General features: G+C 32.9%; 2 protein-coding genes and 2 pseudogenes across 2 annotated transcripts in view; 2 read left to right on the top strand and 2 right to left on the bottom strand.

The window, feature by feature from the left end:
* The window catches only part of LOC131181431 (callose synthase 5-like), a 52,333-nt pseudogene extending 37,262 nt beyond the window's left edge, over positions 1 to 15,071 (top strand).
* Positions 15,072 to 15,606: 535 nt separating this feature from the next.
* Positions 15,607 to 17,762, bottom strand: LOC131181607 (proline-rich receptor-like protein kinase PERK3). Its single transcript, XM_058150444.1, has 6 exons — positions 17,152 to 17,762; positions 16,994 to 17,077; positions 16,781 to 16,851; positions 16,582 to 16,664; positions 16,256 to 16,397; positions 15,607 to 15,913 (listed from the first exon to the last, which is right to left on the bottom strand). Exons 1-6 carry the CDS (start codon positions 17,528 to 17,530, stop codon positions 15,698 to 15,700), a joined length of 975 nt encoding a protein of 324 aa, XP_058006427.1. The 5' UTR covers positions 17,531 to 17,762; the 3' UTR covers positions 15,607 to 15,697.
* Positions 17,763 to 21,392: 3,630 nt separating this feature from the next.
* Positions 21,393 to 23,153, bottom strand: LOC131181430 (BTB/POZ domain-containing protein At2g13690-like; annotated as a pseudogene).
* Positions 23,154 to 25,507: 2,354 nt separating this feature from the next.
* Positions 25,508 to 26,885, top strand: part of LOC131181606 (callose synthase 5-like) — a 54,788-nt gene continuing 53,410 nt past the window's right edge. Inside the window, exons 1-6 of the mRNA XM_058150443.1 lie at positions 25,508 to 25,522; positions 25,633 to 25,761; positions 25,885 to 25,977; positions 26,241 to 26,332; positions 26,447 to 26,573; positions 26,682 to 26,819. Of these exons, the coding sequence (XP_058006426.1) occupies positions 25,508 to 25,522; positions 25,633 to 25,761; positions 25,885 to 25,977; positions 26,241 to 26,332; positions 26,447 to 26,573; positions 26,682 to 26,819 (594 nt within the window). The remainder of the gene's footprint in view (positions 25,523 to 25,632; positions 25,762 to 25,884; positions 25,978 to 26,240; positions 26,333 to 26,446; positions 26,574 to 26,681; positions 26,820 to 26,885) is intronic.

Genomic DNA, 26,885 nt, shown 5'->3' with positions numbered 1-26,885 from the left:
AAAAAAATATAATAAAATAAAAAATGTACCTTATGTTGTCAAGATTGAAAATATTCTCATGCTTTGAATCCTTTTTACCCATCTTTCTTCTTAGCCTCATTTTGAACCCCATGGCCCCATTACATCCCTAAAAAGACCTTTGATCTCTTGATAGTACTTGCTACATTAGTGGAGATAGGAGTAGGGAATTTGCCTATGGGATTGGAAAATTATCCATTCATTCAGTTAATTCCATCATTCTATATAGAGACACTTTGGTTATTGATTATCCTAGAATTCCTTTTGAGCATGACTTTCTCTTTTGATTGGTTGGTTTGGGGATTTTGAATGATAATTGACTTGATGGCTAAGCGGTGAAAGCTTGGATAAGAATTAAATTCTTTGCATTTTGAAGGATGGGTATATGGATTGCTGGTATGGCTAAAGGTGTGTTAAGTTACTCTAATAGGTAATTTTCATAGCTCTTTGGATAGGGCACTCCTAAAAATTTTGCATCACATTTTAAAGTTTGCTTGAGGACAAGCAAAAGTTTGAGTTTGGGGGTATTTGATGCATACATTTTGCATAATCATTTAGGTTTAATTTCATAGCCATTTTATTTGATTATTAGTCATTTTTAGCTAATTTCATTAGTTAATTAGTTAGTTTTTCATAATTGTCAATTTTGGATTAATTTGTAATTTTTACTTTGTTTTGTAGGAAAAATGGTGTTTTTGAAGGACTAAAAAGAAATTTTGCCATTGAGGAGTGATCTCTACAGCCAAAGATGTCAAAAACAAGTTTCAAAGTTGAAATATGCATTGGCCAAATTGCGCATAACTTGCCGCATAAGCCATGCAGATCTGCATAAGGAGAAAAATCACTGTTCCAATACCTGCCGAATTGTGCATAAGGAGAGTGCATGGCTTATGCAGATTCACGCCCCCTTATGCAGTCTCACGAAATTGTGCATAACCTATGCACCTGGTCATGCAGTTTCGCATAAGTGAGCCAGAAACCAGTAGCGCATAAGGGATGCATGACTTATGCGATCCACTTATCTGATCCACAAAGATTTCATTAATGAGCTGGCAGAAGATTCCCTCAGAAAATCCCTCCTAAAACACACCATTTTAGGGCTCCATGTCAGAAAATGCTATAAATAGCCCCATTTCCCATTTTAGAAAGAGGGGAAAGAAAGAGAAGGAAGAGGAGAAGAAGGAGCAGCAGCAACTGAAGAGACACAATCACCTCCCACACCATTTTCAACCAGATTTGAGGATTTCTTTCTTTTCTTACATTTTTCCTACATTTCTAGTGTTGAGCTTTTTGTTTCTTAGCTTAGATTAAAGTTTTATTTCCATATTAAATCAGAATATCTTTTAAATATTATGGATAGTGAGTAGTTTTACTTTGAGTCTGGAGTAAGGGATGTAATATTTAGTTATTTTTGTGGATTTGAACTGGGTTAGTCCCAATTTAATGAATTTATGAGGTTTAATCCATTTCTTGTGTGCTTATTCACATGCTTAATGAAGGGCCCCATTAAGTTATGTTCTTAATCCTTGGTTGAAGCACCGAAAGGAGAAAACCAAGTGATAGTTAATCAAGAAATTGGACTTAATTAACTTAGATCTAGAAATAGACTAAGGGTTAAGAGGGTTTTAATAGATTGATTAAAGAACCTAATGGGTCTTGGTTAATTTTAACTCCACGAAAGTAGGATTAAGTTAATTAAGGCACTCTTTGTCTCACTCGAAAGAGTTTTCAAAGGATTTTAGAATTAATCTCCTTTAAACCCATAAATTTTATGAATTGGGCTAGCTAGGAAAAATCCCAAAATGACTTAAATATGAACCCTTAACTCCAGAATCGTCTTTCATCAATTATTGCTTGGAATTTTACTTTTGAGTGTTTAGTTTAATCTCATTTTATTAATTTTCATTATTATCAATTTCTTTATTTTGCGAATTATTAAATTAGTCATTGTTTGAATTTAGTTTTGCATTTTCATACCTTATGCTTCAAATTCCTAAATTTCTTTTATTAATTTGATTAAAATACAATTTTAACATATTTTATTTTATATCAAAAATTCAATCATTAACACAACTCCTCGTGGGAACGATATCTTTCTCTATACTACTTGAACGACCCGTGCACTTGCGGTTGGGATACATCAACAAGCTCTGATACCAAATTGATGTCCCAAAATATGTCCAAGAGGGGGGTGAATTGGACTTTAAAAACAATTTTCGGTTCTTGCTCAAAACCTTTGAAAATTGCAGCTAGGTTCAACTCAATTGACTAACATAAAATATGAACAATACAACTCTATTGACAATTTAATTCAAGGTTAGCCTATATGTAATCAGTAAACTGATCTAACAAATTATATCAGCATTCAGCAGATATATCAGTAATCTGGATAAGTTTTTAACACAGCAACCAGAGCAGTATACCAAATATACTAACTGACAGCAGATCAAACAACAAGCAGATTAAATCAGATATCAGCAGATTTAGCGATAAAGCGGTTAGCAAGAACTGATTTTCTCAGATTGCAGCAAGATTATCAGCAAACAATATCAACTGTCATATCAGCAAAAGCATATCAATCATAAAGTTAAATTGCATAAATGTAAAGAGCAAGGGTTGAGAAAATGAACACTGAAATTTTTATAGTGGTTCGGCTTCAACTAGCCTACATCCACTCTCTCAAAGATCCCACTTTGAGTCTTCACTTCACTATTCTTCTCTTTTAAAGGCAAGAGACAAAAGTCCTTTACAATTCTTCTCACCAAAGCTTTTACAAGTAGCTTCACACTTCTACCAAGTGTTATCCCAACACTTTATCACAACCAAGTTTCAATAGGTGCTTGAATGACCTCTCATAAATGATAATAATGTGTTTAAAACTTACTCTCACTCAATACAACAGAATCTATAAAGAAGAGTTGAGTAAATAAGCCAATGATGAGCAATAAAACACTTTGAGCACTTTGAATGAAAGCTTTTATGATTTTGAACAGTAGAGGGACTTTCATTAAGTGCAAAATGGCCAAAGGAAGGTGTATTTATAGCTTTGGAACGTTTTTTACCGTTGCAGAACTCATTTGAACGTTACAGATACGAATTTCAAGAAAATAGCTGTTATTTTGTCGTTTTCTGCGATGTTGTGCAGAGTTGAGATAGTTAGCATACTTGACAAAATAGCAAACCAGTTAGCATACTAAAATAAGTAGCAAACCAGTTAGCATACCAGGAAAACTTTTCTGCATTACTTTCAAAACTATAAAACTTTACACCAAATCATAGTCAAACACTTTTTTTAGGCCAATAATGATATTTAAAAGAAAATCTTTTGAGGGATTGAAAATAAGCATCATTGACTTTTACTCCTCAATTCTTTTCACAAGTAATCCTAAAAATAAAACTTAACTTCTATACTATATGTACCTTCAATTCTGATTTTCAATGCAGCCTTGGAAGGTAACATTTTCTTCTTTTATCTCCTTTGATTCGTCCTGTGTTATCCTTAGAATGTCATCCTTTCTTCAAAAGCACGAATCCATTATAAAATCCTTGTGTCCTTTTTCTTTGAGATACACAACATTTAAAACAATGTTAGTTTGATTCTAGTTGAGTTTTGGTATCATCAAAATCTATGCTCCTTTGAGCTTGTGGGGTCAACAATTACCTATCTTGAATTATAATGTCGGAGTGTAAGATGTGTGAGGCCTGTACTTGACATCTGTATCATTTTCTCATATATTTATTATTTTTTCATATTCTTATCAATGCTTACGTAAATGGGGATAAGTTTCTAGTGAAGTATTCGCATTTTAAAGGTTTGATGCTGGCTTTTGATATCAGACATTCTTATATTTACAGAGATACTAGAAGGCTATAAATCAATTTCAATTCCATCTGAGGAAGATAAGTGTAGGGGTGGGGCGTGAGGCGAAATATCATCCATTAGAATTATATAAAATGCACCAGGTAATGCCCAGGAAAGATGGTGGAGTCACAATGGTCTCACTTAAGTACCACCTCCTTAGACAGCATTTCCTAGACATGCACTTCATACAATCCTAATAGAATCAAACCACTGGTAAGTACCGTCTTCCCATAACACTACCACGGTACTAAGAATTTATGCCACAAAGGCATAGATAGACAGGAGTCGCCACCCGGGTAATAACCGGGACATATTCAGTGTTTCTTCCGAGGGTCATGGATGGCAACTTACTCCTTGCAGAGTTTCCACAACCGTCGTTACCATAGCCCAATGTCTAGGTTCGAGATAGTGGGTACGTAAGGGGAAGGTGTTAGGCACCCCTTACGCCTGGTCTAACCTCGTTAATTCGAGTGCCAGTCCTCTACTAATGTTTCTAGAAGTCTTGTTTATTATTCCTTTATTAAACTTTATCCTAAAAATGCAATTCTAATCCTACACACGCAAGTAATTCACAAAAGGATTGTTGTTTACACACAATTTTCATGCACAAGTAATTCCTATCTATGGGGTTGTTAATTATTTAAATGATATTTACCAGATGACTAAAATTAATTTATTATTGAGAATTTAATTCACAAACAAATTCAATTTCAAATAACCCTACGTTTCTATTTAACATAATTAATTAATTTTCACCAAGTTACCCTAAGGATAATTAAACTAAGTTAATTATGTACATGTGTAATTTATTCTAATATTACATAAGGCCCAAACAATCACAACCTAATAAAGATTTCTAACATGCAATTTTATTTTACAATTATCAAGTATTAAATTAAATTTATTTTACATGCCAATATTAGTTTAATTTACAAATAAGATTAATTTTAATTTACAAAGTATTTATTTAAATTAATTACATGCAAAAGTCAGTTAAATTAAAAAACAAAGTTAATTTTAATTTACCAAATGAAAGTTCTATTATTACTACAATTTCATGCCAATGGTTATTCGAAAAGTTTAGAGCTACTTACTTGTTGGTAAATGCAGTTGCCATTGGGGCAAGCTACCCTTAAAAAATGGTATTCTCTTATAGTATGGCAATGATATCACGGCTTACTCGTTTAGCTCCATATAAGCTCCACGCAAATGCCCTCTTTGGTACTTACCTTAGGGCTACTTACCAATTTTGTTTGTAATAAAAATAAAGACAATAAAGAAAAATAATAAAAATCGAGAGACAGAAACTAAACATGTGCAAAGTTGTGTATCCCCTCAAATAAAACATGATTACATGATCTATATGAACATATAAAATAAATTGAAGACAAAGAGCATAGAATTAAAATATTGTGTGGCATAGATCTTGAAAAGAAAATAATAAAAACTGACCTTTCGTAAATCTTGTATGAAAATCTTCTTGAAGAAAAGAAAAAATAAGGAAGAACTCAAAAAGTCTTGAATATCTCTAAATTTCTTATAGCTCTGAATTTTCTCTTCCTCTTTCCTCCCATCCTCCCCTTCTTCCCTTCTCTAGTACGGTATTTATAGGGTTTTGGAAGAGAGGTGTGATAGGGTTTGGAGTCTTAGAATGATAAAGTTTAGATGACTTAAACAACTACGATTGCAGAGTTCGAATAAGACTGGGATATGGGTGAAGTGTTTCAACCAATAGGAAGACAGGAAAAAATGGAAGGCACCAATAGGGAGTGAGGAAGAGGTGTGGTAGGGTTTGGAGTCTTAAGGTGATAAAGTTTAGATGACTTAAATAACTACGATTGCAGAATTCGAATAAGACTGGGATATGGGTGAGGTGTTTCAACCAATAGGAAGACAGGAAAAAATGGAAGGCACCAATAGGGAGTGAGGAAGAGGTGGGGCCAAGGAAGAGAGAGATATTTTATTATTTTAATTTTTAGAAAATAATTAAATGGGTCCCATTTAAAATTCCTAACTAGGCTTTCTTAGGCCCATAGAGCCCAATTAAACTTAATTAGATCCATTTAAGAACTGCCCATATTAAATTTAAACAAAATAAAATTTTATTTAAATTTAATTAAATTAATTTCCCCAAAACTTTATTATTATTTTTATTTTTTCAAGATCATGCCACAGAATTAATAATTCAGCTCCATGCCTCCAATTACATCTTACAGTCATATAATTTTTCATCATCGGGTTTCCCACGGCCTCAATGCACATACTCATCACAAAATAAGGGTCTACAGTTTGCCCCCCACTTTGGCGAAAGTTGAAATCAATGCAAAAGCATTGCTCAAGTTTCGTCAAAGTGAAACTCAAATTTCTAATAACTATGAGGATCAAGTATATCTTGCTCGGTCGACATACTCTATGTTATGAGACTAGCTACGGTCTCATAACAGTAATAACTGTGTCATGTGAAAAATGAGTGTATCTTGCTCTGTCGATACACTCTGCATCATGAGACTAGCTACGGTCTCATAACAGTGATAACTGTGTCATGTGAAAATTGAGTGCATCTTGCTCTGTCGATACACTCTGTGTTATGAGACTAGCTATGGTCTCATAACAGTGATAACTTTGTAATGTGAAAATCAAATGCATCTTGCTCTGTCGATACACTCTGCATCATGAGACTAGCTACGGTCTCATGATAATGGCAACTCTGTGTTTTGAAATGTTATGGATTCGTATTTAGGACCGCAGTCCTAAACTACCTACGTATCACCCTCGCTATCCTGAGGAAGAATCAGACCCACTCGTAGTTCGACACTTGAAACTGTGATGATGCATGTTCTTCTACGCCTTACACACCTACAGGTGACATGTTGATGCATGTTCTTCTACGCCTTACACAACTATGCCATGTGCCCTAAACAACGTCTAAGGACTTACCGAAAAACATTTGTCATGAAATGTTGTGGGTTCGTATTTAGAACCGCGGTCCTAAACTACCTACGTATCCCCCTCGCTATCCTGAGGAAGAATCAGACCCCCTCGTAGTTCGACAATTGAAACTGTGGTGATGCATGTTATTCTACGCCTTACACACCCACAGGTGACATGTTGATGCATGTTCTTCTATGCCTTACACAACTATGTCATGAGCCCTAAACAACGTCTAAGGACGTACCAAAAAAATATCTAATTCATGATTTGAAAAAAAAATTAGGATGACTGGGTCTCAAAATTCTCTCTGATTTTTATGCTTCCTGTATGCTACTTCCTATCATGGGCATGCTGATTTTACTAGAGATTCTAAAAAAAACTTAGTCCTCTGGGGGACCTCTTTTTGCAAAAACTTTCTTTTAGCCTCAAAATTTTTGAGAAAAACCATTCACTAAAAAGACTTCCTTAAGGTCACAATACAATTTCCCTCTGATTTTTCTTTTTCTTCTCTCCCCCTATGGTTTCTTCCTTGACTCATTTCTCTTCCATGAACTCCATTCTCTTGCCCTAACTTTTGCCTGAAATGCCTTTTTGGGTTTTCATCTCAGCAGGCTTGCTCTAACTTTTGCCTAAGCGGCCCTTTCGGGTTTTCCACTTAGCGAGCTCTCTTTTTTCTTTTCTTTTTCTTGTTCTTTTTCTCTTTTTTTTTTCTTTGAAATTAGACAATCACCAGGATATTCATATCAAGCACCTATTCTATCATGCTCACAAGACAATAGGTTAAATCAAAACAATGCAGTTCAATTACTTAATCTTTTGATGTATCCCTTAAGACACAAACATTCACAATCATAATTAAATAAATTCTATTCCTGGTTAATGCAATAAAAATTCTTTATTTATTCAGGTACACCATTACTCCCTCTTACATTTAGTTTTGCCAAATTTCTAACCTTTCAAAGTTAGAAATAAGCTTTATAACCTGCCGAATGGCCTTTTCAGGTTTTCCATCCAGATCTTCTCTCATCTCTCTGTTTGCCTAGACTGCCTTTTGTAGCTTTTCAATCTAGCATTTTTCTTTTCTTTTCTTTTCTTTCTTTGACCCTTACTTTTGCCTAGACCGCCTTTTGTAGGTTTTCAGCCTATCGGGCCTGTCTCACACAAAGTACCATTTAAGGCTGTCTAAATTGACTGGTTCTTGAAATTCATTCCCTTCCAGGTCTGATATTCTTACAGTAACAAGATCTTTTTGACTATGTGTGGACCATCGCAGTTTGGCTTAAACTTTCCTCTTGGATCAAAAGGATGGGCCGAGTTTGTTTCACAACCATATCTCCCTTTTTGATCTTTCTTAGCTTCACCTTCTTATTAAAGGCTCTAGTTATCTTCCTTTGATAAGCCTGCATATGATACAAGGCTCACATCCTCTTTTCATCAATCAAAGCTAGTTCTTCATATCTTTTCTAGGCCCACTCATTTTCTAGGATCTTAGCTTCTAGCATCACTCTTAAGGATTTGACCTCTTGCTTAATGGATAGTACTACTTTAGTCCCATACACTAAAGAGAATGGGGTTGCCCTCGTGGATGTCCTTGTAGCACTACGATAACCTTAAAGAACATAAAGGGGTTTTTCAGGCCAATCCTTATATGTTTCGAACATTTTTTTTTTCAACTAGAACCTTTCCATTCATATGGGGACCACACATTCCTGCATGTACTTCTTTCATTATTTGCTCAGCCTATTTTTCTATCACACATAAGAGTTTGTAGAATTGCCCCCCAGCTAAAGTAAATTGAGTGGCTAATCTATTAATTATTGCTCTATCTCTTTTTTAGGCTTATTGCGAGTATTCTCTCACTTTCAGAAACCTCCTTATGTCTTCATATCATTTTCCTTCTCCCTCTAGGTCCACATGTCCAGCTACTAATCCTTCATAGCATGAAATTTTACTCTTCATTAGGATAACTAGCTAAGTCAACTTTTGATCACCCATTTTCCTATGGGGACATCAGTGTGGGTTGGGAATCGGTCACCTGATTTTAAGCTCGAGACATGTGCTTCTTGGTACTTTGTTAACAAGGCTATAACTTTATTTCTTTCTTCTTGGGTTAAATCTTTAGCTAACTTAATGTCTTTAGGATTATTTGGTGTACCCAAATTAATAGAGATCGATTTTGATGCATTAATAGAAACTGATTCTAAATGATTATGAATGCCATGCATATGCCTATTAGAATAAACATCAAACAAGTAAGTAAAAGGACTGGTTATGTTATTGATCTTTGCCTCAAAATCTTTATCAAGTACATCAGAATTGGAAACATCAGTATCACTACTGTGAGCATTACAAAAGACAAACTCAAACTTAGGAGTGTAACTTTAGGTTCTTGGCTTCCATGCAGTTTTTAGATTAATGGTGCTGATTTTCTGCTCTAATTCTTTCACATGTGATAACCCCTAATCATATATCAAGGTAATTGCCCCCTCTTGCAAGAACTTAGGAGGCTTTGGCTCTTCTTCCTCTTCTGTTGGCTCATAGCCCAAACCATGACTCATGATCTGCCCCTTCATCTCAAGAAAAGCTACCAGACCATCTATACTTTCTCCTAGGCCTGTGCTAAGAAAAAACTTCATCCCTTTCTTCATAATAGCCACTTTTAGATCCATCTAGTTTTTATAGATCCCAATAACTTGAAAATCAGACACTAGTGGAACTGAACCATCTCATTGTAATGCAACTATCTCCTCATCAAAATCAGTCCAAACATCCAAAGGACCCTCATCATGGCTAGAATTATCACAAATGTCAACAACCATTATAGACTGAGGTTCATTGGGCTTTTGGATGGGTTAGATAGGTTCATTGGGCTTTTGGATGGGTTGAATAAAGTCAATAATTCTGTTAGGGTTATTTGGGGTGATGGAGATCATGTAGAGGCCTAGTGTAGGTGGAAATTTTGGTTAGGCATGGGGCTAGTGTGGTCTTTTTTTTTTGTTGATTTTCTGGGTCAATTATCCTTTTGGCATCAATTAGGTCTTAGATATCATGCTTAAGTTGAAAGTATCAGTCGGTGTCATGACTGTGGGCTTGGTAGAACTGGCAACATTGGTTGATATCATAGCTAGGTGGGAGTGGATTTGGTAGTGGTCTAGGTACTAAGAGCTATAGGAGGTCTTGAGCTTTGAGATGCTCCAAAACTTCGGATAAGGGTTGGCTGAATTGAAAAAATCTCCTTGGGGTGTGAGACACAATTTGAACCTCAATAACTTTAATGCCACTTAATTGGCCTACCTTAGGGCTCTTTCTAAAGTTGACCACAATTGTCTCTTCTAGCTCAAACATCTTGGCGTTCAATATTTCATCAAGCACAGCCATAGTTTCTTGCATCTTAAGTAGTGCAGGTGAAATCCTTACTAGTCTCTTCCCTTCCCTAACCCAAGTGACCTGATTGGAAGTCTCTTTGGTGTGTTTTGAGGCTATGTTTGCTCAAAAAAATAGGATTTAAGGGTTAACCTAAGTATGCTATGTACATGAATGCAATGCATGAATGGACCATTTTTTTTTCTTTTTTTTCCTTTTTTTGCCTTTACTTTTATAAAACCAAAACCGAACCATACCAATAGAACTAAAACTGAACCAAAACCAAACCATATAAACTGAACTAAAATCGGACCAAAGACTGAATCAAAACCAAAAAAAAAAAATCTCCAGAACTGAATCTTCTCCCCCTTATACCTTTAACTCTCACGTGCAGGGTAAGAAAAAATTCTATCCTAGGCTATGGTACACTAGACACACCAACAGGGGGTGGTCCAGGACGATCCTTCCCTCACAAACAAAGGATTTATATCCTTAAAGTTTAACCATAAGTAAGCATCCTCTTGCTTAACATGGGTTTTGAAATAGACTTGGGCCTATACACACATTGGGTCTATGCATAGGCCTAGGTTCATCTCAACTACCACTAGAACTTATGGTTTAAATAGTAAGGTTATAAATCCAGCACAACAAAAATCTACGGGGTACCTAGGGTTGAAATCTATGGCTCATGGGCTTCATTGGGTAGGAAAAGGGTCACCCATGCGAGAGCTTGTCCATTAAGCACAACGGCCGGAGCTATGGCTCTTTTATATACTCGAAGGTACGGGCATGGGGTGCTAGCATTCACCAATTCGTCATAGCTCGAGTAGAACTATGGTCTCCTTGGCTAGTACTAACGGGGCTAAAAAGGGTAAGGGTGATCAGTGTGATAGTGTAGTGCAATGCAAAAAGTTTAATAGAGGAATAATATTAGACTAATAGAAACATGTTGGAGTAACTATCCATTTATTCCCCAGTGGAGTCGCCAAACTGTAGGACGAGGGGCGTGAGGCGAAATATCATCCATTAGAATTATATAAAATGCACCAGGTAATGCCCAGGAAAGATGGTGGAGTCACAATGGTCTCACTTAAGTACCACCTCCTTAGACAGCATTTCCTAGACATGCACTTCATACAATCCTAATAGAATCAAACCACTGGTAAGTACCGTCTTCCCATAACACTACCACGGTACTAAGAATTTATGCCACAAAGGCATAGATAGACAGGAGTCGCCACCCGGGTAATAACCGGGACATATTCAGTGTTTCTTCCGAGGGTCATGGATGGCAACTTACTCCTTGCAGAGTTTCCACAACCGTCGTTACCATAGCCCAATGTCTAGGTTCGGGATAGTGGGTACGTAAGGGGAAGGTGTTAGGCACCCCTTACGCCTGGTCTAACCTCGTTGATTCGAGTGCCAGTCCTCTACTAATGTTTCTAGAAGTCTTGTTTATTATTCCTTTATTAAACTTTATCCTAAAAATGCAATTCTAATCCTACACACGCAAGTAATTCACAAAAGGATTGTTGTTTACACACAATTTTCATGCACAAGTAATTCCTATCTATGGGGTTGTTAATTATTTAAATGATATTTACCAGATGACTAAAATTAATTTATTATTGAGAATTTAATTCACAAACAAATTCAATTTCAAATAACCCTACGTTTCTATTTAACATAATTAATTAATTTTCACCAAGTTACCCTAAGGATAATTAAACTAAGTTAATTATGTACATGTGTAATTTATTCTAATATCACATAAGGCCCAAACAATCACAACCTAATAAAGATTTCTAACATGCAATTTTATTTTACAATTATCAAGTATTAAATTAAATTTATTTTACATGCCAATATTAGTTTAATTTACAAATAAGATTAATTTTAATTTACAAAGTATTTATTTAAATTAATTACATGCAAAAGTCAGTTAAATTAAAAAACAAAGTTAATTTTAATTTACCAAATGAAAGTTCTATTATTACTACAATTTCATGCCAATGGTTATTCGAAAAGTTTAGAGCTACTTACTTGTTGGTAAATGCAGTTGCCATTGGGGCAAGCTACCCTTAAAAAATGGTATTCTCTTCTAGTATGGCAATGATATCCCTGGCTTACTCCCGTTTAGCTCCATATAAGCTCCACGCAAATGCCCTCTTTGGTACTTACCTTAGGGCTACTTACCAATTTTGTTTGTAATAAAAAATAAAGACAATAAAGAAAAATAATAAAAGTACGAGAGACAGAAACTAAACATGTGCAAAGTTGTGTATCCCCTCAAATAAAACATGATTACATGATCTATATGAACATATAAAATAAATTGAAGACAAAGAGCATAGAATTAAAATATTGTGTGGCATAGATCTTGAAAAGAAAATAATAAAAACTGACCTTTCAGAAATCTTGTATGAAAATCTTCTTGAAGAAAAGAAAAAATAAGGAAGAACTCAAAAAGTCTTGAATATCTCTAAATTTCTTATAGCTCTGAATTTTCTCTTCCTCTTTCCTCCCATCCTCCCCTTCTTCCCTTCTCTAGTAGGGTATTTATAGGGTTTTGGAAGAGAGGTGTGATAGGGTTTGGAGTCTTAGAATGATAAAGTTTAGATGACTTAAACAACTACGATTGCAGAGTTCGAATAAGACTGGGATATGGGTGAGGTGTTTCAACCAATAGGAAGACAGGAAAAAATGGAAGGCACCAATAGGGAGTGAGGAAGAGGTGTGGTAGGGTTTGGAGTCTTAAGGTGATAAAGTTTAGATGACTTAAATAACTACGATTGCAGAATTCGAATAAGACTGGATATGGGTGAGGTGTTTCAACCAATAGGAAGACAGGAAAAAATGGAAGGCACCAATAGGGAGTGAGGAAGAGGTGGGGCCAAGGAAGAGAGAGATATTTTATTATTTTAATTTTTAGAAAATAATTAAATGGGTCCCATTTAAAATTCCTAACTAGGCTTTCTTAGGCCCATAGAGCCCAATTAAACTTAATTAGATCCATTTAAGAACTGCCCATATTAAATTTAAACAAAATAAAATTTTATTTAAATTTAATTAAATTAATTTCCCCCAAAACTTTATTATTATTTTTATTTTTTTCAAGATCATGCCACAGAATTAATAATTCAGCTCCATGCCTCCAATTACATCTTACAGTCATATAATTTTTCATCATCGGGTTTCCCACGGCCTCAATGCACATACTCATCACAAAATAAGGGTCTACAATAAGAAAAGCCAAAGATCCCTGTATGCTAAACTAGAGGCAGTAGCAGACATGAAATTCACATATGTTGCTACCTGTCAAAATTATGGAAATCAGAAGCGGAGTGGTGATCGCCATGCAACAGATATCCTGAATTTGATGGTTAAGTATGTTCCGACTCTGATAGTATGGCCTTTCTGCTAAGTGTCTTAAACAGGTTAATCAATGAGTTCATGTTGTTCACTAAATTCATATCTGCTGCTGCTCTTTAGCAATCCCTCCCTACGTGTTGCATATATTGACGAAGTTGAAGAAAGTGATGGTGTAAAAGCTCAGAAGGTTTACTATTCTGTGTTGATCAAAGCTCTTGATAATCTTGATCAGGTGATTGTCCTTGAATTCTGAACATTGTTATATGCTACTAATTGTACAAAAAATGCTTACTGTTCTTCTATCTTCCCCAAAGGAAATCTATCGTATAAAATTGCCAGGTTCTGCAAAATTAGGAGAAGGAAAGCCTGAAAATCAGAATCATGCGATAATATTTACCCGAGGTGAAGCTCTTCAAGCCATTGACATGAATCAGGTAAACCCTATGTATTCCTTATGGTTACATTATGCATTTTGGGCCAATCCTGATGACTTATTATTTCTGTTTGTTGTAGGATAATTACTTAGAAGAAGCATTCAAAATGCGCAACCTTCTTGAAGAATTTCATGAGGATCATGGGGTGCGTCCACCTACAATTTTAGGTGTTCGTGAACATATCTTCACAGGAAGGTTGGACAAAAGTTTTGTTTTGGATCCGTTTGCTGTTCGTACTTCATTAAAATTTCATATGTTCAAACACATGATGTTTTGCTATATATTTGTTGCAGTGTCTCTTCTCTGGCTTGGTTCATGTCAAATCAAGAAACGAGTTTTGTCACCATTGGTCAAAGAGTTCTTGCAAGACCATTGAAGTACATTTCCCTCGCTGTTACATCTTTTGTTTGATAACTAATAATTAAAGAAAATTTGTGCTTCATGGGACAGTAATCTATACACGCACACTCCTTCTGAACTTCATTTATTCTAAAGAATATGACTAAACCCCTTCCTATTCTCTCATTCTCAAACACTTCAATTCTCATGTTATTCTTTCTTGGCCCTGATGAATATTCAGCCATCTCCATGGCTGATAAATTTCTGCAAGTGATGTATTTTCGTTAGTGGGTCCATTTGGTTGGTTTGCTTTATTTGCTTTGCTATTTCAAAGAAAAGGAAAAGCATTGTTTTGTTAGATATCAAAAAGTTATATAGCTTCTGAAAGCAGAAGGGAATTCTTTTTGTTGTATTCATTTTTTACTTTTCTCCTATGAAGAAACATTAAAAAATTTACTAAGTATATTTTTTAATTATTAAATTTACTTTATGCAAAAATTAAAATTTATAGTTGTTAACTTTGGAAAGAAAAATGCAAAAAGGTGCCAAAATTAAAATCAATTATGTGGCTTGTTTCTATGTTGTTATCAACATTGATGCTGACAGTAATATTTCATCTTGAATTTGTATTGGCTGGTTTTAGGATTCGGTTCCATTATGGGCATCCAGATGTGTTTGATAGAATCTTTCACATCACCAGGGGTGGCATCAGCAAGGCTTCTCGTGGTATCAATTTGAGCAAGGCTAAATGAATTGAGTGGTAATTAGTGGACTACACAGTAAGAGGTAGTTATCTCTTTTTTTATAATAAAAGTAATTAATCTCGTAATAAATAAATGATAAGATTTAACTCGAGACATTTCAACACCATATACACCATAAAGTGAAAAAGATCAACTAAAGTATTTATTAATTGGCAATATGTTACACGTTATTACTATATGAGGAGTCATCTCTATCAGAGATATATAACTAATTATTAGATACATCTGCAGTACTAAAAAATAGTACTTTTTTATACACAATAAAATAGCTTTTTCTTAATTCTACGAAGGTAAAATTCGTGTTTTCTGAGCAAGAACGTATGGACACCAGGCGCACTTAATAATATCTCGGTATTTATATTCTTCAAGAATTTTAATTACCTGCATGACATAACATGATAATGTTAAAAAGCTTACGCCACCTATCTTGTTTTTTCTTTTTTACATTAAATTAAAAGGCCTTATTTATATATATATATATATATATATATATATATATATATATATATATATATATATATATATATATATATATGGAAGTTTTAAATGTCACCAGTGAAAAAAATATATGTATGAGGTAATTTATTTATTTTGCCTATGATAATTTTATTAACTTATAGATATGGTGAAATCTTATAACTATTTTTATAAGTTGCATAAATCTTTACCTTTCTCATGTTTGGTCGAGAAGCTGAAGGTTGATATACACAAGCTGCAGCACAAGAAATTATTTTGTGTAATTCTCTTTCATCGTAAGCCCCTTGTAATCTGGAATCAACAAAATCTATATATTTCTTATTCTTCAAAGCTTCTTCAATCCGAGATTTTGCCTGAACATTAATAAATAAAGGTATTTATTATTTTTTTATCAAAATTAAACATCAATTTTGTACCATCATTTCTATAATTTTTTTCCCTTTCTTAGGACAGTTTAATGTAAAGGAAATATATTTTTCTTATTATATTTAAATCAACTTGGTCAACTTAATTGAATTTTTCACTCCAAAATTATTTTCTAAAAAAAATTAACATGTGAACCCAAAAAACCCCCAACCTATAAATTAACTTGAATGTGACCTAAAATTTATTTTAATATACAAAAATAAAAAATAAAAACACTTGAAATGATTTAAATTCATTTGATTCGACTTATATATATATCAGTAACATACCCAATGAACGATATTGACATTGTTATTTTCACCAAATAATGGTTTCTTTCCCGTAATTAGTTCTAAAAGCATAACGCCAAAGGAATAGACATCTGACTTCGTAGACACTTTTTGTATATTTCCATACTCTGGATCTGCATAACTGCAATAAATTAATAGGTTAGGATTTAAAAAAAAAAATAAATAAAATCTACAATGAAGAAGCCCTCAAAATTAGTGTATTCTCCATTATTAGTTTATAAGTACTATTTAGAAAGTGGACCCTGACAGCCATGCAACTATATACGCAACCATATACTTAACAAGAAAAAGAAAAATGATCTTACACGTTAGTTCCTCTCAATACACTGGTGATATGGCTAACATTATTGGCACCTGGTAAAAACTTGGCAAGGGAGAAATCTGCAACCTGAAAAGAAAATCCATTTAATTAAGGATTTCACACAGTTTTTCTTTTTCTCTAAAAAAAAATTATATATAATTTAGGTTATAAATGTTAAAATTTTATTATTATCATATTATTACCTTTGGTTCAAATTTTTCGTTAAGAAGAATATTATCTGTCTTGATATCTCGGTGTATAATTTTAGGTTTACCTGGAAAGATAGTAAAATTTTAATAGAAAATATATTAATAGCACACTTAAAAATAAAAAATAGAAAAGAAAGAAAGAAACGAACACACATCCAGCCTAAACATCTAATCATATAGTATATAGAAAGCAGTGAAATTACTCACAATTTACATGTAGATAATGCAACCCATACGCAGTGTATTTAGCGATTTTCATTCTTTTTGACCACTTCAAAATGTTCTCTTCATCTGTTAAAAATATAAACGGAAGTCAGTAATTATTGCTGACAATTACAATTATAAGGACTTAAAAAAGGACTCACCATTTAAATGATATCTCAAGGTCCTATTGGGAACAAATTCCAGGACAAGCAATTTATCAGCACCTTCATCACAATAGCCAATCATCTTAACAACATTTGGGTGACTCACTCTTTTAAGGTACTCAATCTCCTCTACTTTATTTTGTTGCTGTTCTTCCATTTTATATTTAATTTTCTTAACAGCAACGACTTGTCCATCTATTGTTCCTTTGAAGACTTCACCAAAAGCGCCTGAGCCAAGGCATGTTGCGTTGGAGAAATGTTGGGTTGCCTGTGATAGTTCCTCATACTTATATTTCCTAAACCCAAGTGGATTTGGTTCTGGTCCAACATATGAGAAAATCAAAGGAGAAAGAGAAATGTGAGAAAGAGTAGACATATACGCCAATCAGCTCAATCAGTTTTGGCTCAGTAGTGCTAGCCAATTATACTAAAAAAGAAAATAGAGACAAACCCATACACATCAGAAATACTTTAAACAATACCTGTGGTGTCAGCTCTCTCTTCATTAAAACACCGAAAGCAGGAAGCCATGATCAATCGTTGCAGAGTCCCAACCAACCAACAGTTATGCTACCACGATCACTGAGAGAGAAAGAGAGACATTGGTGCATCAATATATAGTTGGAGGGGGGGGGGGGGGGGTGTGGCGGGGCCTGAGACTAGATTCCACCCGCCAATTCTGACCGATTCATAAATTCATTTGGTGAAGACTAAAACAAATCCGCGTATAATTTATAAAATTTCCAAATTTCAATCACCCTCCTCTCACTGATCTATATATTTATATACTGTAAATACTCTCAAATCTTTTTTTATTTACTCTCTTTTCTATTAATTTTTTCAAAATTATTAGTTATTATATATTGAATGCAATTATAATCAAGTCCATATTTCTGGGGAGAAACTTTCATAATTCAGTCATTTTCATGAGCGTGAAGGTCATTTCGTTTGCAGTGATTCTGGAAACTATTGACGGGACCAAATTTCATGTCGAATTCGCGAGGACGAAGACGAAGTCGAATGACGCATAATTTAAATCTATTGACTATCCCATCCTAATTTAAATAATATAATTATTTTCTCTATTTTAATACCTTAATTAATAAAAAAAATTACTTTAAAACAATAACAGAACTAATAGTCCATGAACTAAAAAATAAGGACGCTAAAGTTACTTTTGTTAAAATGTAATGACTAATGAGTAATTTTTCCTATTACATATGTAGGGGACGTGGCCATTACTAGACTATGTCTACCGCTTTTGTAATAATGATGGCCATTACTAGACGTGGCCATCATTTTCGTTCACAAAGCTAAAATCAAGTCCAACCTATTTCAGGGAAGAAATTTTCATGATTCAGTCGTTTTCATGAGCATAAAGGTCATTGCGTTTGCAGTGGTCCTGGAAACTATTGACAGGACGAAATTTCACGTCGAGTACACAAGGAGGACTTGGTTTAATCATAAATACAATCGATAGTGATAATAGCTGTTTTATGTTAAGTGTTTGGTAAAATTATATTTAGCTGTTGCTGTTGATATGTGAAATGACTAATAAGGGTATATATATTATAATTTATTTTATTATTTAAATAAATATATAATTATTAAATTAATATATTATATTATTTAAATAAATATATAATTATTAATCTTTTATATTATATCATTTATTTTATTATTGAAATAAGAAAATAATAATTTTTTTAGACAATTAAATAATTTTAAAAATATAGATAAAATAATAAAATAATTATTATTATTAATAGAAAATTTTATAATTAATTTTAAGTTTTTAGATATAAATAAATATTTTATATTTTATGTTATTAATAAAAAATATTTTAACAAAGTTGAAATACGTTAATTAAAATGTTAAAATTATAAGTAAAAAAATAAAAATATTAATAATATTAATTTTTAAGTTAAATAAAAAATAATAATATGGTCAAAATAAAAAATAAAATCAAATCAGCTATCAGCTGATGAGAAACAGCTCTATTTTTAGAGCTGATACAAACTGCAGCTGATGGGTATCATATCAGTTGCCCATCAGCTATCAGCTCTATTTTTTTAAGCTTGCCAAACACTATATTTTACATGTTTGAGTGTCTATCAGCTATCAGCTACGCCCAACAGGTAAACCAAACACCCCTAAGACGAAGTCGAATGACGCGGTGCGTAAATCAAAAGTAGACTTAATTTACTTTTCATATTTCATAAAATTTTTTTAATTACATTATTTATTTTTTTTAAATAAATTTTATTTATATTTTTTAATTTTTTTAAAACTCTAAAATATTATTCTTATTTTAAATTTTTAAATATATTTCTTATTTAAATTAATACTTTTTAATTCATCCTCATTTAAATTAAAATTTAAAATTTTATAATACTCAATATATTTTTATTATGTACAAGGGTTCTTTTTTCATAAAATTACATTTCACGCTACATGTTGCATCAACGAATCAGTCATTGCCATGAATGTTATGAGTCGGTTTGGTGAATTGCATTTTGAATTTATATATATATATAGAGAGAGAGATAAAGAGCATATGCAATGGGATGAGAGCAATTGGAATTTGATTTCATTAAATATATTTTAAAAATATTTTCATACTAAATATATTAAACTAACGAAGGAGAAGCGAGTGATTAAACTTATTGATGAAAATAATTTTTTAGAATATAATGACTTACAGCTCCAAAGAATTTCTTTTTCTTGAAAAAAAACACATACATCAACACCGATTTTTTTAAAAAATATATATATAATAATAAAAATGAAAATAAATAATCTACTATTAATACAAAAATCAAAATTATTAGGAAGAGACTCCGTGCCACCAACTCCTTTATAAAAGGATCTCCATCCCACAATGTCCAAAAAAAAAAAAAAAACTTAGAATATTACGTCTTTAATTTTTTTTTTCAAGTTAAATGCTTTTCTATTATTTACGACACATGGTGATTCACATTTATTATTTTAATGTTAAAACTTAAAAGGTATGTATTGATATTTGTTAGGTATGATTTAATATCCTAATTAATGGCTTTTTTTTAAATAAATTATTTATAAAAAAATTTAATTAAATTTTCATACTATTATATTTAATTTTTATTTCTTTTAAAATAAATTTTTTTAAGTTAAAATAAATTAAATTTTTTAATTTTAAAAATTAAATCAATTGAGTTGAATTCTTATAAAATTTTACTTTTTTTTTTAAATGGATTATATGATTTGTAGAAATTTTTTTAAAAATTTCAGTGAAAGAAATATTAATAGATAATTATTTTTTATGTAAATACTAAACAAAAAGAGACATAGGGACAGATTAACGATGGAAAGTCCAACGATAAAAATTCTAATGATGAAAATGTTTTGCTGGTAATCCGTCGCTAATCATGACATTAGCAACAAAATTTAGCTGCACTTAATTTCATCGTTAATTTCAATAAAAGAATAATGGCATAATCAAAATTTATTGATATTTAAGTATTATTAAATTAAAACTTGTTGATGGAAATTATTTTCTATATGTTGACCAATTATAAAATAAGAGATCATTTTCAGTTTAAAATGACTTGGATTTTCTTTAATATCTACAAATATAAAAATCAAATTTAATTTTTAATTAGTTATATATGTAAAATAAAATCTCAACCATTCATTCATTGATTTTTTAAAGGTTGAATCGGAGTCGTATTACTCTTCTTGTCGGCCAATGGCCATAACTTCCACATAAACACGACACGAATTGCAAAAGCTGAAGAATATGATGAGATGATGAAACTGAACGTTTGTGCGGTGGAAATCACTAGTGCTTTTTTTTCAAAATTTTTTTGATAATTACTGTTAAGAGCATTTTGGATTAGTTTTTGTACACCAAATTTAAATCTCCATTCCTCGTCCGACGAATCTTAAAAGCACACTCTCTTACATTGACATGATAAACTTACCTTGTCTTCAAATAATTTCTTGAAGTTTCTTAAAATCTCAAATAATTTCTATGCTGAAAAGGAACTACCATACATGCTTCCTTGAAGTTTCTGATGATCCCACTTGATAAAGATGCAGACAATCTCTTAGAAAATATGTTGCCATTTTATCTCTACCGGCTATTACAATAATTCTTTATGGTTAATCTACATTATTCAATTCCAGTTATTTCAGAATCCTCAATCTATCATTGGCAATGTTACAGGGGTAGAAAAACAAGACTAGATTCCCCCCATTACCTAGATTCAATGGCATAAGTTTCTGAGCCTCTTAAGAATGATCCGTGCCACCATATCTGGAATGCTTTGTTGAGATTGGGGCATTCAGTCCCATGCTTGGAGAAACACCTGAACCATTCCATAAACAACGTAAACTGTTGCTTCCGAGGAAGTGTTAGGAGCATCTGACCCAAGGCTTCTTCCAATGCCTTCATGTCCAACCCCTTTTTGCATCTCTACAACCAACCAAAATCTGATAGCATTGGGTGAAACCATGCCTGGAGAAGCCCTGTTCTTGCCTCTGAGCGGCAATGCAATTTTCTGGTGCCCATTGCAATTAATAGTGCTGCAGAGATCCTGCTAAGCTCGTATCTGATCATTGGAGATGTAGTCTCGTGCATTTTAAGCAGTTCCCCTTGATCTGCCCACATATCCACAAATTCCTCGCCCATCTGCTGATCAAGAAGGATTTCTAGCAACCAGTTGATGTTATCAACTTGTCGGGAGAAGCGTTCAAGCAATGGTTTACCTGTTTCTCTTTTTGTTGCCTTCCGATTGGGTGAAGTGTTGGAGGCCTCCTCCAAAAGGGTGACTAGTGAACTTAGACAGGACAGACAAACAATATAGAGATCCTCCTTACTAAGTTCAGGTTGGTCCTTCTCATAGATTGAGCTTTTGCAAAAAAGATCCTTAACTAATGGCTTTAGTTCGTTTCTTGCATTGGCATATGTACAGGTGGCGATAGACCAAACTAGTTGTCTAGATAAATTTTGTTGGAATTTTACTGAGTTACGTAAGTAGAGTCTAGCCAAAATGTCTTGAGTTGCTGTCTCCTCAAATTTAAACACTGAAAACAGAACCCTGAGTTTTTCCTCTTCTTCTTCAGACCAAGGAACAGCCTCAAGTTATTTCAAACAGGATAAAACACCTTTGGTAAACATGATGCCAGCAGATACCTAGAATAGTTTCAAAATAACTTGTTAGATGAATAAACACAATTACCAATAAAATACGACACTCTTTAATATATGGCACAACACTAAATTTAAGTTCCTAAAAATTTAAGTTCCTATTAGTTCTAATTTTGATCATTTTTCTATGCCACAAATAAAGGGCCCTTCTGGTATTCATTCTGATCTAGCTTTTGTCAAATTTTTTTTTTTAATTATTATTAAAACATGTTTGTTTTTGTTACTTGATGTCTTAAAGAGAAAAGCAGGTTTTTACAACAAAGAAAAACCACAAAAATTGTTTTCACTTGTTTCATTAATTCGTTTTTCAAGATTTACTACTGGACAACAACAACCAAAAACAACATGGATGCCAAATAGGCTCTAAATTTTACAATCTTTTTTTGAGTTCCAGGTAGTGCAAGCTATCCATAGGCCAAGTAAATTTGATATGTTGGAAATGCAGAATTTGAGAGTAATTTTTTTTTTTTTTTAATTTTAATATCAGCTATTCATATGCCCAGTAGATTTGTCAAACTCAAACACAATTCACAATCCAGATTCATCAGTTTGAATTGTTCAACTAACCATTAGTACTCTTTAGTAAAAAATCTCAATTAGGGCTGTTCCATGCATTCTATGGATCAACTACATGTGAGATGTGACCTCAATATGTTCCTGAAATTTATTTGCAGTTAATCACTTCCCTTTAAAAGTTATGATGTATAATTTTAATTTGGGACTGAAATTGATAACAATATCAATTTGAGAAATTTAAGCTATGAATACTTCAGAGCATCCCTGGGCTTCATTGGCTAATGGAAACATTTTAAGTTGCATCTATTTTGAAACAAATGTGATTCTGTGAGACCTTGGATAGGTGTCTGGATAATTGGGTCCCTAAGCACTTAATTATTTTCTTATGAAAAGCCAATGTGGCACAAGCTTATCCTTCAAAAAGCATAGTGATGTATTATGAATGAGTTTCGGTTGCATATAGTGCAGTGTTATCAGTATCAGAAATACAATGATCAAATTTCATTTAGTACCACTGCAAAGTTGTTGAGATAAAATTTTAGAAACACTAATCTAACTTAACTTAGTTACATAAGCTTATAAAAACCAGAAGAATTTCACCAAGTTTATCATTATAAGTGAACAAGTTGAAACATAACAAGTTTACATAACTTTTGAATGTGGGAATGAACGTAGACAGAGGTCAATGTTTGCGTCTATACAAATATGTGTGTTCAAGAGCACAGGTGCATGATTTACATATTTGTCTAATACAGTGATTCTCAACTCAACTCTACTAAAATCTTAATCTCAAACTGAATTCGTTAATACAGATCTCTTCTTTCAGCCCATCCTATTCATGGAATATTACCCACAACATTCTTTGTCAAAATATTTAATGTCACGGTTTTTCTAGTTTTCACCTTTTCCTTCCCTTGTGCTTTTGACTACTGCTTCAGAAGATCTATGTAATCAAAACTTCTTTGACAACATTTCCTGAAATTTATCTTCAATTGATTGCAATCATTCATTTTTTAAGGCTTCTTGTGTTATACCACTAGCAACCTAAAATCCCATATTAGATACACTTGTATCCGTTTTAGGCCTAGTAACTAGAAAAATCCAAACCTAAGTCCATATTTTATTATGGCCAATGTTTGATCTTGCATCAATTACATACACAACTTCTATCAGTAGATTACAGCAGGACTAGGGAGGATTTATGCTAATTCTTCCAAATTGTTGAAATACCTTATATTTTAATCCAAAAAGTTTATTGGGTTGCCACATCAGCAATAAGATTTCTTGAATCTCAAATATATGCCAAGTCGTTAATTTGGGAGAATTGGTACAATCATCCTCTATGGCTCTACACCAACTTAAGCATGGCTATGATTGATACCAATGCTAGAAGCTGCGTATATAATTCATAAGGAAATAAAACATTGGCTATAACTCAGAATTGCATCTAAGATTGGATTTCTCTAGTCATTAATCGTCCATTTTGTGCAAGTATTTCTTTGTTCCCCTAATTTTGAATACCATGATGCATGGTTACTTTTATGACAAAATAACATATTTACAGCACAAAACAGTTTACTCGTTAGTCAATTAGAATATTAGATGAACTTAATTATTTAATTAGTATTAAAATTTATTCACTAATAAAAATTGACAGAGAAATTAAATAGTTTAATAGAAAAAATATGAATAAAATCAATAGTATCTATCAATTGAATTCAATAATAATAATAATAATAATAATAATAAACAATTGTATTATTTATTTTTCATTGTTGAGTGTAATTAATTAACTTTATTTATTATTATTAATTTTAAAAAATTATATTATATTAATTTATAAAAAATATATTAATCTTTTTATAAAATATCATTATTTCTCACTAATTTAATATATATTTTCTCAAAATGATCACTTTATAAAAACAAATGTCAATTTAAAAAAAGAAAAAATTTCACTTATAAAAAAAATATCACTTTATAAAATACATAAAATAATATATAAAAATTAAAAATAATTTATTCTCAAGAAAAATTTTAAAACAAAATAACTATAAAATTTACGGTTATGAAACTTATGTAAAGTTCTATTCAGGACAATGCATCCAGTCTTGCATCTCGGCTTAAAAAGACTGATGCGCGGGAAATAGAGAGCTTTTATCAGCAGTACTATGAACACTATGTTAGAGCACTTGACCAGGGAGACCAGGCAGACAGGTGACCACATAATTATTGTCATTTATTATAATAATTTCATCGTTTTCTCCCCTTTTTCTCATCTTGTATTTTTGTGTGGATTGAACCTTTTGTTTATATTTCCTCTCAGAGCTCAACTTGGCAAAGCCTATCAGACAGCAGGAGTTCTTTTTGAAGTGCTGTGCGCTGTCAATAAGACAGAGAAAGTTGAAGAAGTTGCCCCCGAGGTTAGATTTATTTTTTATGTTTCCATTCTATGTTGTTGTGCTGGTGGCCTTTCTGCTGCATTTATCATATGCTCGCCATATTGATGGTCAGTGGAGTATGATATTTGCAATGATTTTACGGAGCAGATTATTGCTGCGGCTAGAGATGTCCAAGAAAAGAAAGAAATATGTGCACCATACAACATTCTTCCCCTGGATTCTGCTGGGGCATCACAGTCTATCATGCAACTTGAAGAGGTAAGACCGCAAGACATCTCCCCATTTCTGCTGTTGGGAGTTTTTCCTGCATTATGTCTTTTTGCAATTTGTTTGATACTGCTTAAACTTTCCCTGTTTATCTATGCCAGGTGAAGGCTGCTGTTTCTGCACTGTGGAACACTCGTGGCTTGAACTGGCCTGCAGCATTTGAGCAGCAGAGGCAAAAAGCTGGGGATTTGGACCTTCTCGATTGGCTAAGAGCCATGTTTGGCTTCCAGGCATGTGTTGGACCCAAAAAATAAATGAACAGTAAATAAGCAAAAGAAATATTCATAGACAAGAAGTAATTATGGTATTCAGACGGTAATTAATGTGTTTATTATTTATATTTGTGAATGCAGAGAGACAATGTCAGGAACCAGAGGGAACATTTGATTTTACTACTTGCTGACAATCATATAAGGCTTAACCCCAAGCCGGAACCTCTTAATAAGGCATTTACTAATTTTTCATTTTACTCTTGTTATTATCTTAGATGCTTTTTTATGTTGAATTCGTAGTTTTGAGCTGAAGACATCATGCGATGTGTGTATATGTCAATTTTCATTTATTTTTTGTTCTTTATATATTCCTTTCAAGAGGTTTTCACTGCATATGTTATTCTTTTCTTCTTTTTGCATATATTCTTTATAAGAAGTTTCCAACTGCACATTTTATTTACTGACTGAGTTATGGTTAAAACTTTCCCTCTATGCAGCTAGATGAACGAGCTGTTGATGCTGTGATGAACAAGATTTTTAAAAATTACAAAAATTGGTGCAAGTTTTTAGGACGAAAACACAGTTTACGGTTAGATAAAACAATATCTTTATTTTTTGCTGAGGATTTTTCAACGCGTTCATAATTCAATGGAAGCTTCTTTAAATAGAACTCATAATATTGAGATCTGTGCATTTCTTATAGTCTCCCTCAAGGTCAGCAAGAAATACAACAGAGAAAGATTCTGTACATGGGTCTATATCTTCTTATCTGGGGTGAGGCAGCCAATGTTCGCTTCATGCCAGAATGTCTATGCTATATTTTTCACAATGTAAGTGCTCATAATGCTACCCATGGATTTGTTGTTTATTGTTTATAGTGACCAGAATATGTTCTGATTTATTAAGAGTTCCATAAGAATCTTGTTACATATGTTCAGATGGCGTATGAACTTCATGGCCTGTTGGCCGGAAATGTAAGCATTGTCACCGGAGAAAATATCAAGCCTTCTTATGGTGGAGATGACGAGGCATTCTTGAGGAAGGTCATAACGCCAATTTACCGTGTCATTCAAAAGGTATGTTTTGCATACTAGCACCACCAGTTCGAATAATGCAGTCAAACTTCAGGTCTTTCTGTTCTA

Source organism: Hevea brasiliensis, chromosome 7, assembly GCF_030052815.1.
Source record: "Hevea brasiliensis isolate MT/VB/25A 57/8 chromosome 7, ASM3005281v1, whole genome shotgun sequence".
NCBI classification, from domain to species: domain Eukaryota; kingdom Viridiplantae; phylum Streptophyta; class Magnoliopsida; order Malpighiales; family Euphorbiaceae; genus Hevea; species Hevea brasiliensis.
Note: the sequence above shows the minus strand (reverse complement) of the source record. Positions and strands in the feature narration are given on the sequence as shown.